Here is a 17395-nt window from a genome sequence, read left to right on the forward strand (position 1 = left end):
AAGAGCAGGAAACCATGGGGCAGCTCATGTTCATGTGATTCGGCCCACCCGGAGCTTCATTCCTGAGCCAGGCCGCCCGCGGTGCGCATGGGGAGCACCTCGAGAGAGACCCGGGAGAGGGGCCGGGTCTCTGACAAGTGCAGCTCTGCCTCCAGGAAGCGTGAGGGCCCTCGGCTTCCTCCAAGACAACTCTGCAAAGGAAGGAAGCAGAGAGACCCTTTGGCAAGTCTCCTCCGCGCGTCCTGTCATCCATAGGACAGGCATCTGCCACCACCTCTCTCCAGTGCCAGCGAGCTGCCGCAGCCGTCAGCTCCTCCAGGGCCAGTCCAGCTTGCGGCACTGCTGAGGGAAGGCCCTTTCCCCCATGGTCGAAGGGTGGGCCCTGTCTTTGGCCGCAGGGGACAGGCCGGGGCCCTTGGGCTCCAAGGGCCTAGCAGGGACCCTCCGTGGGACAAACCATACCCAGACACAGCGTCCGTAGGGCTGCCGCCGCCGCGCAGACGTGACGAGCGCCCTGTGCAGGTCGAGAGGAGCTGGCAGCGCTGCAGGAAGTCCCCCAAGAAGTGCCGGAGCGCTCCCAGGACCCCCTGGCCAGGGATCTCCGCAGAGGGCAGTGCCCCCCGTCCGTGTTTCCTAAACCCCAGCGTCAGCCCATCAATACGTGCGGCCGTGTGAGCCGGCGGCGGCGCTGCTCTCGCGCGGTCGGCACAGCCGCAGGGCCGGGGCCGGGGTCGGGGTCGGGGTCGGGGCTGGCTGGAGGCCGGGGCTGGCTCTGGCCCTCGGCGCCGGGGGGCAGCAGCGCCGGGCGAGACCCCGGGGGCAGCGGGCTGGAGCCCGGAGCGGGCTGCTCTCCTGCTGGGGCTGCGCAGCGGTGCGCCGGCTCCCGCAGCAGCAGGCGGCTCCGCAGGAGCAGGAGGGCGACCGGCCTCCTCGTGCGCCCACCGCCAGCCACGGACACCCCCCAGCGCCGCCGGGCACTGCAGCTCCCGGCAGCCGCGGGCCCCGGACACGGCCCCGGCGGCCCCCAGCCCCCCGACGGCCGGGGCAGCGGGGCCGGGGGCTGCGGAGGGCCCGGCTCCCCCCGCTCCCCGCCCCACCCCCGCCCCCCCGCCTCAGGGCCGGCACCCCTCTCCCCGGGCCACTGCAGCCCCGCCCGGCGTTGCCCAGCAACGCCACCAGCTGCAGGTCACGTGGCCTCCTCCTGCCCCGCCCCCCCTGCCCCGGTGCTGCCTAGCAACAGCGGCCCTTGGGCCCCCAGGGCTGCCCCGGCCTGGCTGGGCCTCCCCTCCCGCCCTCCCTCCTCCTGCCTCCCTCCTCCTGCCTTCCCTCCCTCCTGCCTCCCTCCTCCTGCCTCCCTCCTCCTGCCCTCCCTCCCTCCTGCCTCCCTCCCTCCTGGCTTCCTTCCTCCTCCTGCCTCCCTCCTGCCTTCCCTCCTGCCTCCTCCCTCCTGCCTCCTCCCTCCCTCCCTCCTGCCTCCCTCCTGCCTCCCTCCTCCTGCCTCCCTCCTCCTGCCTTCCCTCCCTCCTGCCTCCCTCCTCCTTCCTCCCTCCTCCTGTTTTCCCTCCCTCCCGACCTCCCTCCTCCTGCCTCCCTCCCTCCTGCCTCCCTCCTCCTTCCCTCCCTCCCTCCTTCCGTCCCTCTCTCCCTCCTGCCTTCCCTGCCTCCTTCCTTCCCTCCCCTCCTTCCTCCCTCCCTCCTTCCATCCCTCTCCCCCTCCTTCCTTCTCTCCTTCCTGGGCTCTGGGCCTGGAGCGAGGCCAGGTAGGGTTGGCCATCCCACCAGACAGGGGCTGAGCCCAACAGGAAGATGGAGCTCGTCACATCCGGAGATCACCCCTCACCAGGACCGTGGGGAACGGCCAGTGCTGGAAATGGCTGCTACAAGGGGCTGCATCTGGGAAGAGTTTCCTGGGGAAGTTTCTCCTCTCCGTTCAGGCAACAACAAGCTGGGTTGGATCTTTGCCCTAAGGCACCCTGCTTGAGGGCCCCCGTGGGCAAGAGGGTGGTCTGGAAGCCCAGTAGATGGCTCCAGGACCTCCTCTGCATGCTCCCTGCCAACCCTGCAGAGAATCCAGCAGAGGGCTCGTCCTCCCGGGGGTGGGGGGTCACAGCTGGATGCCCAGTCCTCCAGCTGGGTGCAGAGCCCTGTCTGGAGGTGACTTTTGGGGTAAAGGCCAGCATGCGGCCTGGGGTAGATTGTCTCAAGTCTGTGGGCTGGAGATAGGGCCTGAGGGTCAGCAGCAAACTGATCTGGCTGCTGGGTCCTGCTTCCTTCAACACAAGCTCTGACACAGGGTCCCAGCCTCCCTTTTGGTGTCACCTGTCAGAAGTGATGATGACACTATGACCAGGGAAGCTGGGGAGAATTATTCCTTCTTCAGTCACTTCCTAGGCCATGTGGGAGGCCAGGACAGCAAGGACTTCTGGCTCTGCGGCGTGAACACACTTTAGTGTAGCCACAGTGTGACCATTGTCTTGGATTAAATGTCAGCATCTTTCTCTCCAAGACCATTGCAAGCCCAGTGCCACTTCCTTCTGATGTGTCCCCACCCCTCCTCTGATCTCACCAACTGTTCCTGCACCCCGTCCCCTGCTCTCCCGCAGGGTCTCGAGCTGGCAGTACTGCTCTGGAGAGTGAGCAGACGGTGGGGCCACAGGGCCACGGGGGTGACTCTGCACTGGCCATGCTGGTGCGGGTGGGAAGCAGACCCAACCGAATGGGGATCATGGCCTGTAACCCCTCCAGGGATCCAGCACATGGTATTTCATTAACGATGGCATGAATCACTCTCCACTCTCCCTTCCCCGGGCCAGCTGGGAAGCTGGGTCCCCACTGCCTCTCTCTCGTGATTGCAGAGTCCTCCTGTGCCTGTGGATACCTGCGTTTTGTGGTTTCCCTTTAAGGGACTCCACCTTGGAGGACTTCTCATTTTGGGAGGCTCCTCTCGCTGCCCACCCCAGGCACACACTGTCCCAGGAGAGCCCCTGTGCTCTCCTGGCACCTCCAGCTTCTGCTCCAGAAGGAGGGACATCTGACCCTGTGCCTGAACCTGTGCGACAGCCCCGGCTATGTACAACAGTGACAATCCCTCATCTCCACTGGCACTGGACACTGAGGGGGGAATCCTCAATCCTAAATCCCTTGGTGTCTAAGAGATCATAACCGGATGATGAGCTTTTGGCTCCTGACCCCATGGACAAGGCTGCCCAGCAAGCCCTTGTGGGCTGCACTCCTTGGGCCTATATTTGACACCAGCTCTGGAAGAAGCACCCAGGGTTCAGACACGGCACTGGCTAGAACTGCCTTTATTACTGAGACACTGTGAGGGAGCCAGCTCTGACTTAGCGTTAGACACAATGTTGTGTGGCCACCAGGTGAGACATTGCATTAAAACCTGGGTGAATTGCAAGCATTTATATAGCAAAATGATAACAAATGAACTTCATCATCACCATCATCATCATAGTAACAGTAGTAATAATAAAATTAAAGTGAACAACACCAAAACTGAGTCCTGGTTTGGGATACACTGGGATTCAGTGGTGGAGAGGAAAGGCAATTTTAGCACTGCTGAAAAATGTCCATGCAATCACTTTCCTCAGGGCATCTTGGAGCTCCTTGTTCCTCAGGCTGTAGATGAGGGGGTTCACTGCTGGAGGCACCCCGTTGCCAGCAGCTCCCTCGGTCCCTGCAGCCTGGCCCCACTCAGGAGCAGAGGCCCAGCTTAAGGCCTGATGTTCTCTCTCCCCTGGGCTCCCTCCTCCTGGGAAATGTTCACTGCAGTCGACTGAAATCATCACCTAGGGTCCCTTTCTGAACACTGAAGTTTCTAAACACCCCTTACTGCATGGCAATTTGTCCCATCAGAGGGTGGTTATCTGCAAGAGCTGGACCTGTCCCACTCTGGAAGATCCTCTTCCCATCTCTTAACTAGGCAGGAACCTAGGACAAGGAGGGAGGTCATTTTCCCATGGTTCAGGTATTGATTCCGATGAGTCAATCTGGGCATCGCATGACAGTTTGAGAAGCTTCTGGGATGGGATTGGATTCAGCTCTCTCCTATGAGCTCCACAAACACACAGGAGGTGGGATTCCCCTTGCCCAAGCTGGAGTGTGCACAGCATGGATGCCTGCAAGCGAGCCCCTTGTCTACGCTGCCATTGTAACCACTGGAGATGGAGGTGGGAGTCAATTGTGGGAACCACATTTCCCCATTACATTGCCATCTGCTATCTATGACAGCATGACTCTGCTCTAAATCCAAGCCTTTGCATGCACGAGGTCCTTGGTAGCAGGTCTCCCTGTGACAAATCTTTGCCTTCTTGACTTCAGTCTTCACCCCCAAAGTCTCCTGGACTGGTGTGCGTAGTAGAGTCAGGAGTCCAGACGAGAATACCAACCCACGTTGCCCGAGGGTTGAGTGAAGGACGACTTGCAAGAACTCAACCCATACAACTCTATGAGATTGGATGGGCTGCATCCAAGGACCCTGAGAGGGCTGGCCACTATCAAAGCAAAGTGACTCTATATCGTCTTGGAAAGGTTGTGGAGATAATGGCAGGTCCGAATGAGCAGAAAAAAGGAATATGTTGTGCTCATCTTTAACAGAGGCCACCAGGACAAGCCGGGGAGCTGCAGGCCGTTCAGCCTGACTTGAGTGAGGAGTGTGTCCTGGAGCTATTCATCTTGGATCACATCTCTGGCTACATGAAGGAGAAGAAGGTGCCTGGGAAGAGTCAGCACGGATTTACTGAACATAAATCATTCCGAACCAACATGATTGCCTTCTGTGATAAAAGACCTGTACTTGTGGCAGAAGAAAGAGTAGGAGATGTCATTCACCACAGTTTTAGCCAGACTTTTGGCACTGTCTCCCACAACATTCTTGTATCCAAGGGAGGCCTTACAGCAGGCTGGCTAGACATTCAGATGGGTGAAAAGCTGGTTGGATGGTGGAGCTCAGAGGGTTTTTGTGAGTGGGTCAGGCTTCACCAAGAAGCCAGTGGCAAGTGGAGGATGCAGGGGTCTACACTGCAACCTGACCTGTCTGACAGGCTCATCAGCGGCCTGGAGGACATCTGTCTTATCCCAGTTGCAGATGACAGCGAATGGGGCAGAACAGTCATGTGCCTGAGGGCTGCCTTTCAGAGGGAGCTTGGCAGGTGGGAAGAATGGGCTGTCAGGAACTCTGTGAAATGCAACAAGGACAAATGCCCTATCTTCACCTGGGAAAGACCAACATCCTGCAGTGACACGGGCTGGGGAGTTCTGGGTGGGCAGCAGCTCTGCACAAAAGGACGTGGCGATCTTTGTGGGCAGCGAGCTGGACGTGAGGCTGCAACGGAGACCACAGCATTGTGGGTTGCATGACCAGGAGCACAGCCAGGAGATGGAGGGAAGTGATGATGCCCCTCTAGTCAGCACTCATCCGAGCACATCTAGATACATCATCCTTTCAGGCAGCCTAGAGAAGAACGCTGTTGATCACTCAGAGTTCAGTGTCAGGCGGCCAATGTGTTTGGGGGCCGGAGCACTTGTCCTGGGAGGAGAGGCTGAGGGAACAGGTCTTGTTCAGCCTGGAGAAGGAAAGGTTTCTGAGGGTACCCATTGCAGCATCCCAACTCAAGCTTACCACCAATAAAGAACCTGGTATGTGCAGAGAGTCATGGCAGGACAACGAGAAGCAATAAAGCTGCCACAAGTGCAGCTAAAATTGGATTTAAGGGAGAAAAATCAATCTGGGGCCTGGAAGGTTCTCAGTTCAAGGTTTATTGTGGGTGACTGCTTGTTCAGAATGGGCCCTCCTCACCGTCTACAACACCTGCACATTACAACACAGTGCCCAATGAGTGTGACGCATACAGAAAGTCATGGCATGAGGGTGACTGCACTCTAATTTGCCTAAGGACCTTACTGCATGCAGTAAAATCCAGAAGGACTGGAAGAGCCTTACATATCTGAGGCAGGCATAGGTAATGTTGACTTTGTCCCTGTGGGAGGCCGAGGGAGCTGGGTTGGTTCATCCTGGAGAAGAGGAGGCTTTGGGGAGATCAAATAACAGCCTGCCCATAGCCACCAGGAGGTCATCATGAAGATGGAGGCAGGCCCTTCACTGTTGTACACGACAGGAGGAAGAGGCCCAATGGGCACTAGCTGAAACAAGAGCAGATCAGGCTGGGGATAAGAAAACACATTTTACCCATGGACTGGGTAAAGTCACGCCAAGCACTGGGGCAGGTTGCCCAGAGACGCTGTGCCATCTCCATCCTCAGAGGTTTTCAAGTCCTAAATGAATGAAGCCCTGAGCAACCTGGTAGGATCTGATAGTTGACCCTGCCTTGGGAAGGAGGTTGGGCTAGAGACCTCCAGAGGCCCCTCCCAGCATGAAGGATTCTGCATTTTCTTCCACCCCACATCTTCCTTTGTGGACGTGGAATCAGAGAAACTCTTCAGCTTCCCTGTGACCATGGCAGTGTGTCAGACAGAAGTAGGAGCAGATCAACAGCATGTTTCTTGTCCTGCTCTGGTTAGTGTCATTCCCATTCAGGAGTGCTTTGCAGGTACCCACAGTGAGCACTGATTTTTTTTTTTCTTTTGCTTCACCTTTTATTGCATTATGCCCTCTTTTCCACCTGACAAGGTCTTCTCTTTTACCATCCTGATCCCCGCCCATGCAGTCAGCACACACCTGTTTCCCGATCTCCACTGGCCCTGGTTATACGTTCTTTGTACATTCATTGGGCCTCTCTGAGATGGTGTCTGTGGTGATTTCTACATTTGCCAGCAGCTCCGTTAAACTAGCACCTCCTTTTATTATCCGCAGTGTCCTGCAATGCCTCATGCTGTTATCCTGTCAGAGGCACAGGAAGACAGGACGAGCCATCTGTACACGCATATTAAGAGCTGACACAAAGGAGCTCGAGTCCAGAGGGGCCTTGAGAAACTTGGGGTTTTGTCCAACACAAACCTCATGGAGTTGTGCAAGGAAAAGTGGCCAGTCCTGCATTGTGGGAGCAAAAAACCCTGCAGGTTTTCTCAGGACAGGCTGAGAGCTGACCATCAGAGGAGTGACCCTGAGGAGAAGGGCCTGGACATGACGAGGGATGCCAGAGGAGCCAGCAGTGCATGCTTGCAATAATGAGGCCAGCTGCATATGGGGTTGCATTAGGAAGACCCTAGCAGCCCAGACAAGGGCAGCTCTCATCCCCCTTGACTCAGCACTGGTGTGGCCACATCTGGAAGAGTGTGTCCCCGTGTGGGCTTCCCAGTGCTGGAGGAATGGGGAGGACCTGGAGAGAGTCCAGGGGAGGTCTCCCAAGATGGGAGAAGGGTCCTGATGCACAAGGCCTTTATGGAGAGGAAGAAAAGGAAGAAGAAAGAGCTAAAAAATAAATGCAGCTTAAGAAGTTCAGACTGAATTTTTGGACAGGACACCCAGACGGAGTCGGTAGTGAGCCCCTGGTTTTGTGTTTAGATGAAAAGCCAATGAAGGTAAAGAGTCATCAGTAAGGGTGGTCAGATGCCTGGGGGAGAATAAAGTGGGGGAGCAGGTTGGGTGCTGTCCCATCCTGCAGGCAGCCTTGCACACCCCCACCCTCACCCTGCCCCCCACAAAGAGCCCTGAGCCAAGTCGGAGCGAAAGCACCACCCCACCCAGGGGCTGGGTGTCAGTGCTGGCCCATGCTGTAGGGTAACACACAGCAAGGGTGACTTGGTGTCACAGCCACCTGCACATTTCCTTTGCCAACCTGCAACAAGTGCCTCCACCTTTCTGCTCTCATCCGCCCCTGGGGAGGCTTTGTTGGGAATGGTCCTCAGGGGGACCCATTAACACTCCCCGAAACTTGGGATTTAATTCTGACTTGAACTTCTTGAGTGTTTTTTCTCAGTTCCCTCTCAGTGTCTGAGGTTCATGGACTCAGCACCACATACACTCGAGGGGGGATTCAAAGGCCAGAAGCCCTCACAAGCCATGCCACTCCCCAGCATTTTCGTCAGCTCTCAGTTCTGGTGAGGCTAGGTGGAGAGCTCTCAGGAGGGCACTTACAAGAGGAACATTTCCATCAGCAACAACACAAAAAAATCGGATGTTGGCTTTCACAGTTTTCTTCTTGTTTCAGCTTGGAGAATCCCTGTTATCCACATTGCTGGATTCCTCCTGATTCAGAGGGTCTCCTGATGACACCTGGATGTGTAGGAAAGGCAGGATTTCTGGTACGGGACATGTGTGGACAACCTTCCTCCTCCCCTCCCCAGCCCGGCCAGCTCTCCCATCAGCCCCTGGGGACCTACACCACTCTTGTTAACATCGAACCCTTTTCCCCTTGCCTCTGTAGCTGAGCGTTACAGCTCCTGTGCCCCAAGTCCCACCTGCTTCCCTTACAGAACCAGCTGCAAAGACACACAGAAGGGTTTGTCTGAACTAGGATCAAACAAAACTAACCCATGACAGAGCTTAATGAACCACAAAATGCACTCCTCAACTGTGTTTCAAGTCCAGGCTGCCTCCAGCGAGGTCCACTTCCCACCAGGCAGAGCCTGACTAGACATCTTTCAGACGGGTAGATAGGAAAGGCTGGAGAGACACCGAGTTAAGCCATTGGCTGAAGAGGTGGTGAGACTCCTGGAAGAGGAGGCAAGCTCTAGACTGCCTGAAGCTCAAAGCAGCAACTAGAGAGGGCAGAGCTAGCTTAAAGAAGGAGGGGATAAGAGAATAAGGAGAGTAAGGGGAGGAGGGGGACTGGAACACAAGGGCAAGTGCATGTGTCCAGAGAGTCTGAGGCAAAGATGACCTCAGAAAGGACCAGTTTAATCAGGACATGTAACATGCTAGTTCAGGGGGACATCACTAATACTTCTCCTGAGATGAATACCCTACCTGACCCTTCCCATGATTTCATCATGGGGAAACATTGACCTTTTTCTTTAAATGAGTTGATCATTTGAGCTGAGGGAAAGGTGCACGTATTTTTTCTGATGTTGATAACAGTTCTTCACCTTTGCAGGCAGAGCTCCGGGGTCGAACCACAAGCAGCCAGTGGCACTTGGAGAGGCACCGATGTGTCTCAGGTACCTGCCTGACACAGGCAATGTCTCTGTCTCCTGGAGAGCCTCTTCCCCTTTCCACCCTCCAAGAATGTCCTTCTTGAGTTTGAAGCCATAAGATAGGGCATCCCTGTTCCTCCATGGGGGTCTCCTGCCAAGTGCTGCTCAACTAACTCCCTGCACATCAGACGGGAGTGTTCCTGTGCCTGGAGGATGGTGACCCTGAAGATGCAGGAGGGATCCAGGGCCCTTCTGCCCTCCAGGGCTGTCTCCTCTTGCATCCTGCCAAGCAGAGCCAGAATGAGCTGAAAGCTGCTCTCCTGCTGCCCTGGGCTGTCATTCTGCTTTTTGTCTTACTTTCCCACCCTCGCATGATCACGGCAGTTATGGCTGCCCTCCACCTTGGCATCCCCATCCACTTCTGTTTTGCTTTGGACTAACTGAATCCAGCAATCCTTTCCTCATTGATTGCTGTGTCAAGAAATTCTGCCCCCTCCCATGCAGCAATCCCCCGGGCTGCTTGTGCCCAGGCTGACTGCCCTTCCAGCAGGTTTTGGGCTGCTGAGACTGTTCTCTGAGAACCAGCATCTGTGGCCAGGAGGCTTCCTCCAGCTGCCAAAAGAACGCTTCAGCTACCTCCTCTCCCTCCACAGGCAGCTGCTAGCAAACACCTCCCGAATGTCACCCTGCCTGGTGTGTCCTCTTAGCCTTCCTACAAGGTCTCGCCTGGCTCATCACCTCCTCCAAGGAAAAGCTCTCTGGCCACCTCCTTTGCCCAAAGTGCCCCTCCATGTCCTTGCTGTTGCAGCCTGCCTTCTTCAGGAGCCCATTGTCATCCTGCTGTGTGAGCTGTCCACCACGTTTGTGTAATCGCATGGGGACAGGGGAGAGGAAGGTGTCAGTGAAGGGGATGTAGCAGGGATTTTGAGAGTGGGGTCCAGAATAGAGGACGACTCAGAAGGCAGGGGAGGGAGAGGCAGGCGAAGGGGACTGTGGTGAATTAACCCCCTGCACCACCACCATAGGATATAATGGAGAACCTGCTCGTAGGCAAACGGCCAGTCACCATGCCCTTTCTATGACCCTGAGCATGGCCGGTAGCACGCCAGAAAGTTCCTGCAAACTACTCTTAAATTGATTGGCTCTCTCAGATCATGTGGTCTCGATTGTCTATCAAGGGAACCTTGGAGAAGGCTCATGAAGCAGCATGCCTGTTCCCACTCCGATTAGGTATGCAAATAGCTGGATCGAAAATGCACATTTTGACTGGTCAGTTTAGTCCTCTTGGGTGACTACGTACCCGACTGGCCTAGCTATAACAACAGCCAGGCCAAAGCACCTGGGGGAGGTGTTGGAGATACGGAGCTCGAAATCACAAAGACCGACGGACGAGCGCATTGAAGATCCCAGTGCCGAAGACCAGCGTGCCAGGGGAGGGAGAGGCTGAGGCAGCTCTTATCAGAGCTGTCGAACCACCCAGGTGCCTTTAACAGGCCCATTCCCTGGGTGAAGACATCAAGCAGCTGCAGTGGCTGGTCTCCGCTGAAGTGGCGAAGGCTTCCACCGGACTTCACTACCAACCCCCGCATGCTAACTGGAACGTCGTTCGGGAACATCAAGGGTGGACTCTTCCTCCCGTCCACTGGGTGGGAGCACCACACTGCCTAGAGTGTAAGCATAACCCCCGGGACTGGCACAAACCTCTCCCACTTCCACCCCCACAGCTGGGTGTCGACCCATGCAGAGGGCATCTGGGAGGCCTCTGAATTGAGTGCCGCTTCTTCTGGTGAAGGCCATGCATCCCAGCCCCGTGTGGGGGCTGTCACCTGCTCCGTCCTGGGAATGAGACCAGCCCGTCCGGAGGGTTGCTGCCCTGTACGCAGGCAGCATGTCTTCCATTTGGGGCTTCCCCCAACCCCACTGTGTCCACTTTCGGTTTCGGACCTAGCCATAGCCACAAAGCCTGGGCATCAATCCCATTCAATGACCTTGTTTTCCTTTTATCAAGATTCAGTTTCTTTCTTGTGATGATCCTTTTTGGATTCAAATACCATTATTGTGTTGTATAGCTTTGTACTGGTATACATATAATGTGCATATGTCTATAGTTATAGACTAGGAAGAAGACTTGATTTCTATAAGGTGTATAGTTTTGGGACATACTGTTATTTCAGGTAATAATTGTTAACTAATTTTCTTTGTATAGTGTTAATATCTTTACTGTTATAATCAGCTGTGTTTGTTCTGCTATCAGAAGGCCTCACTGGAGTGCTGTGTCCACTTCTGGCCTCCCCATTACAAGAGAGACATGGTGCTACTGGAGAGAGTCCAGCGGAGGGCTACAAAGATGATGAGGGGACTGGAGCATCTCTCCTATGAGGAAAGGATGAGAGGTGATCTCATCAATGTGTACAAGTATGTGAAGGGTGGGGGGGGGGTGTCAAGAGGATGAGGCCAGTCTCTTCTCCATGGTGCACAGGAACAGGACAAGAGGCAACGGGCAGAAACTAAAACACAGGAAGTTCCACCTAAACCAGAGGAAAAACTTCTTGACTGTGAGGGTGACTGAGCATTGGAACAGGTTGCCCAGAGAGGTAGTGGAGTCTCCTTCCCTGGAGATATTCACAACCCATCTGGATGTGATCCTGGGCAATATGCTCTAGAGATCCCTGCTTGAGCAGAGAGGTTGGACTAGATGATCTCCAGAGGTCCCTTCCAACCTCAACCATTCTGTGATTCTGTGAATCCCATTCACAGCATCTCTCCTGACTTTGCGTCATGAGTTTGGAGGAGTCCTGATACCTCAGTTCCCTGCCTCACTTTCCCTTTCAAAGGAGCATGTGCCAGAGTCTGAGTGACCAGAGTTATGGCGCAAGCTGTATGCCAGAAGTGTTCACAAAGTTTCCAGCAGCTCAGAGGTTTCAGTCTCCTTGGAGAGCCAATTAGGCATTGCTGCCTCTCTGCAGTGCCTGGGGAGAGACCAGCTGCAGCAGGAGCCTTCAGAGACTCCTGAAGTGCTTTCAACCCCAGGACAGTGCAGAGAGCAGGGGGGGATTCAACTGCTGCTGGACACAACCGCAGGAGGGGCTGAAAGAAGACGGCAAGGGCAGAGCAATGCCTGAGAGCTGGGTTGTGGTTTGCGGAGAGCTCAGGGAAGAGAAGGCCGTGGTGGGCAAGAAGCAGAGGGTGAGACCCCAACCTCCATCATCATTGCCCAACACCATCAGTGCAGAGGTCACCACCTCATCCGGAGGCCTGCAGCTTTGTGTTGTGTCATCTGAGTCAGGTCTGTTCCTTTCTGGCTGGGGAGGCTTTGCACGGTGGCATCTATGGGTGAGGAAAGTGATGGGCAAGTCCTTTGCTGGGTGTCTTCTACTCCAGCTCCCCCTTCCCTCCACACGTTTCTCCTGATGCCCTTGTTAGCAGAGGAGAGTGCTGGGGAGCTTGTTGGTTGGTGCAGAGTTAGTTTGTGCCTTTGCTGCCCCTGAGCCAGCCCAGAGCCCCACGAGCACAGCTGGCAGTGCTGAGGTCCAGCTGCTGGGCTGTGCCACCAGGCAGCCCCAAGCCCCTCCCAAACCATCGCGGAGGGGGAGCTACACCAAGCGAATGATCTCCCCTGTCCTCTTCTCTCCTGCCCTGCTCCCAATCTCTCCTCCTCACAATCAGTGATTAGCTCACGTGTCCATCTTCTCTCAGGTCCAGCTCCCTTTTCTCTCTGAAGCCCACACAAAGCTCTCTCTGAGAGCTCTCTGAGGAAGTCCTGCTGCACAGTGCCGGGGTTGTCCACTCCTGAGCCACGCACTGTCGAAGGAAGCACACGCCCTGTCCCTTCCAAAAACAACTGCTTCGGAGAGCTGAGGTCAGCCGTTTGGTGCAGGGCCCATGCTCCTGCCCTGAGGAAAAGGGCACCTGGCATGATGTGCTCGCAGAAAGGGGTCTCCTGGCCTACTAGGAACGGTGGCTGCTATTCAGAACAACTCTGGGTGCCAGAAAGACACTGTCACAGTCGGAGTGAATGCTTTCTCTCCTCTGCCTCTACTCCAAGCAGGAAAGGAGCACCTCCGAGGGGCAGCTCACAGATGCATGGCTTAACTCCCTGGAAACCCCTGGTTCCCTCCTTTCAGTAGTCATGGGGGCCCTAAAGGGAACACCAATGCGGTCAGGGAAGTGCCAGGCTCCGTGTTTTCTCTGACAGCCACTTCCTTCCTGATCCTTCTGCACTAGAAAGAAGGAAAGAAACAGATGTTTTTTTCTTGTAGGTTGCCTCATTGGGAAAGAGGAATGAGGGACCTGTGGTGCTCCATGGAGAAAGGGGAATGGGAGAATTGCACATTGCCAAAGGAGTTTCTCCTGCTGGGAATGGGGAATGTAGTCCTCGCTCCAGGCACCACTCTTCCTCCTCTCACTCATCATCTACTCAGTAACGATGGTCGCAAACATGCTCATTGTTGTGCTGGTGGTGGCGGACCGGCACCTGCACACCCCCATGTACTTCTTCCTGGTCAATCTGTCCTCCTTGGAGACCTGCTACAGCTCCACCATCCTGCCCCGGCTGCTGGCCAGCTTCCTGACTGGCGACAGCACCATCTCTGCTCACGGCTGTATGGCTCAGTTCTATTTCTTTGCTTCCTTTGCAGTTAGTGAGTGTTACCTGCTGGCCATGATGTCCTACGATCGGTACTTGGCCATATGCCAGCCCCTGCTCTATGCAAGCCGCATGACCTGGAAGGTCTCTCTGCAGCTGGCAGCAGCCTCTTGGCTAGTGGGACTCCTTATCTCTACAGTAGTCACTTCTTTCTTATCCCACTTAAGGTTTTGTGGCCCCAATGTTATTGACCACTTCTTCTGTGATTTCACACCATTGCTGGAGCTCGCCTGCAGTGACACCAGGGTGGTCACACTACTAGCTTCCGTACTATCTATCCTTAATGCAGTCTTCCCCTTCGTGTTCACACTGGCCTCCTACGTGTGCATCATAGCTGCCATCCTGAGGATCCCATCTAGCGTGGGCAGGCAGAAGGCCTTCTCCACCTGCTCCTCTCACCTTACCGTTGTCTCCGTTTTCTACGGCATCCTCATCATTGTCTACCTGATGCCCAGAACCCCCCAGCTGAGGCAGCTCAACAAAGTGTTCTCCTTTTTCTACACCGTCCTCACACCCCTGGTCAACCCCCTCATCTACAGCCTGCGCAACAGGGAGGTCAGGGAGGCCCTGAGGAAAGGGCTCAGCAGAGCTTTGGCCAACTCCACGAGCTCCGAGTATTGCTGTGCCAAGGTGGTAAAACCCCCTCGAGTGCATACGTGACCTGCCAAGGAGACAATGGGGGAAGGTGTGTGCTCCCCACCAGGAACCCCTCAAGGAGCATGTGTTTTGTGAGGTTGAAACAGAAAGGGAGCGAAGAGGTCATAAGAACAAAAACCAAATATTTCTCCAAGTCATCTAATAAAAGTCTGATGAAAAAGATGTGTGTATATGTGTGTTTCTAGATGGTTAAGGTGACTTGAGACAAATCCCACACCTAGAGCTATGACCCTTTAATAAGCCCTGATAGTGCAACCCTTGTCATGTCCAGTGATTTCACATCTTGGCTAATATCCCGCTATTTACTGCCACTACTATTTCCCAGCCGCTGAGCTTCCTTTCCCATCTCTGCAAGGGCAAGTGGTCTTTTCTCCTTCCTTTAGACAAGATTGACTGACTCAGTGCTGATCTGCCGGAAGGAAGGGGAATGGGAGGGAAGGGTGGGAAGGGACCTCAGGAGGTCTCCAGCCCAACCTCCAGGTCACAGCTGGTGACCTATGAGGTCAGATGAGGTTACTCAGGGGTTTATCCAGCTGGGTCTTGAGAAGCTCCACGGATGGAGACTGCACCACTTGTCTCGGTTGCCTCTGTCTTTCTGTCCTCATTGTAAAAAGTTTCTCCTCCTGTCCAGCCAGAACCTCTTTCGATTCAGCTTATGCCTGTGGTCTCTCATCCTCACACCGTGCACTGCTCAGAAGAGCCAGAGGTTACCCTCAGGTCCCCCTGAAACCCTCTCTTCCCCAGGCTGAACAAGTCCAGCTCCCTCAGCCTCCCCTCCCAGGGCAAAGGCTCCAGCCCCTGAGCCCCTTGGGGGGCCTCCACTGAGCCTGCTAGAGTTTGTCTATGTTGTTCCTGTAATGGCGGGGGGGGGTCAACTCTGGACACAGCATCTAAATGGAGGTCTAATGAGTGGTGAGCAAAGGCAGATGTTCACTTCCCTTGATCTAGTGGCCGTGCTCCTGGGCCTACAGGCCACGGTGCTGTTGGCCTTCCTGGCTGCCAGGGCACACTGCTGGCTTCTGGCCAGTCTGTCTCCTTCGTGGGTCACTGCAAGGGGTTCTTCCCTCCTGGGGCAGGAGTGGGCATTTTTCTCTCTTGAAGGTTCCTGAGCTCCAGGAGCTCCATGTCTCTCTTGTATTGGGGAGCCCAGAATTGGACACAGTGCCCACAAGGGCACACTGCTGGCTCGTGGTCAACTAATTGTCTGCTAAGAGTCGCAAGTCCTTCTCTGCAGAGCTACTTTCCAGCAGGTCAACCCCCAGCCTGTACTGCTGCATGGGGTTATTTCTCCCAAGGTGCAGGACCCCGCACTTGCCCTTGTTGAACTTCATGAGGTTCCTCTCCGCTCACCTCTCCAGCCTGGCCAGGTCCCTCGGAATGGCAGCACAGTCTTCTGGCGTGTCAGCCACTCCACCCAGTGTAGTATCATCAGCAAACTTGCTGAGGGTGCACTCTGTCCCTTCCTCCAGGTCATTGAGGAATACATTGAACAAGACTGGAGCCAGGACTGACCCCTGGGGGACACCGCTAGCTACAGGCCTCCAGCTTGACTCTGCGTCGCTGGTCACAACCCTCTGAGCTCGGCCATCCAGCCAGTTCTCAAGCCACCTCACCGTCCACTCATCTAGCCCACACTTCCTGAGCTTCCCTAGGAGGATGTGATGGGACACTGTCCAAAGCCTTGCTGAAGTCCAGGCAGACACAACATCCACTGCTCTCCCCTCCTCTACCCACCCAGTCATTCCACCCTGGAAGGCTATCAGATTGGTCAAGCATGATTTCCCTTTGGTGAATCCGTGCTGACTACTCCTGATCACCCTCCCGTCCTCCATATTCTTAGTGATGACCTTCAGGAGGAGCTGTTGCATCACCTTTCCCGGGGTGGAGGGGAGGGTGACAGGCCTGTAGATTCCTGGCCTCCTCCTTCTTGCCCTTTTGGAAGACTGGCGTGACATGGGCTTTCTTCCAGTCCTCAGGCACCTCTCCTGATCTCCAGGACCCTTTCCAAGATGATGGAGAGTGGCCTAGCGATAACATCTGCCAGCTCCCTCAGCACTCATGGGTGCATCCCATCAGGGTCCATGGATTTATGGATGTCAAGTTTGGACAAATGATCTCTAACGCGATCCTCCTCCACCAAAGGGAGAGTCTTTCTTTCTCCAGACTTCCTCTCTTGTCTCCAGGGTCTGGGATTCCTGAGGACTGGCCTTAGCAGTGAAGACTGAAGCAAAGAAGACATTCAGCAACTCTGCTTTCTCTGTATCCTTCGTCACCAGGGCACCCACCCCATTCAGCAGCAGGCCCACATTTTCCCTAGTCTTCCTTTTGCTCCTGCTGTATTTGAAGAAGTCCTTCTTGGTGTCCTTGATGTCCCTTGCCAGATTTAATTCCTAACGGGCCTTGGCCTTCCTTGTCACATCCCTGCAGCTTCTGACAACTTCCCTGTATTCCTCCCAAGTGCCCTGTCCCCTTTTCCACATTCTGTAGACTTCCTCCTTCTGTTGGAGTTTTGCCAGGAGTTCCTTGCTCCTCCATGCAGGTCTCCTGCTGAATCTGCTTTGCTGGACTTCTTCCTCAGAGGGATGCACCTGTGTTGAGCCTGGAGGAAGTGATGCTTGAATATTAACCAGCTCTCCTGGACCTCTCTTCCTTCTAGGGCCCTACCCCATGGCATTCCTCCCAGAAGGTCCCTGAAGAGGCCAAAGGTGGCTCCCCTGACATCTAGGGTTGCGACCATACTTATTGCCCTGTTGTCTCATTGCAGGATCCTGAACTCCACCTTCTCATGGCCACTGCAGCCAAGACTGCCCCCAACCTTCACATCTCCAGCTAGACCTTCTTTGTTTGTTAGTACAAGGTCCAGCAACACACCTCTCCTCGTTGGCTTCTCCACCACCTGGGTCAGAAAGTCATCCTCAGTGCTCTGCAGGAACCTCCTGCAGGACTGGTTGTGCCTAGCTGTGCTCTCTTCCCAGCAGATGTCAGGGGGGTTGAAGGTCCCCAGGAGAACCAGGGCCTGTGATTGTGAAGCTATTTTCAGCTGTCTGT

At 55.2% G+C, this 17395-nt stretch overlaps 1 protein-coding gene across 1 annotated transcript; it reads left to right on the forward strand.

The window, feature by feature from the left end:
* The first annotated feature begins 13347 nt into the window (after positions 1–13347).
* Positions 13348–14350, forward strand: LOC138065223 (olfactory receptor 6B1-like). Its single transcript, XM_068929438.1, is given in 2 exon segments — positions 13348–13416; positions 13418–14350. Coding segments are annotated over 2 exon segments (1002 nt in total).
* The last annotated feature ends 3045 nt before the right edge of the window (positions 14351–17395 follow it).

This window comes from Struthio camelus, unplaced genomic scaffold (assembly GCF_040807025.1).
Source record: "Struthio camelus isolate bStrCam1 unplaced genomic scaffold, bStrCam1.hap1 HAP1_SCAFFOLD_48, whole genome shotgun sequence".
In the NCBI taxonomy this organism is placed as follows: Eukaryota; Metazoa; Chordata; class Aves; order Struthioniformes; family Struthionidae; genus Struthio; species Struthio camelus.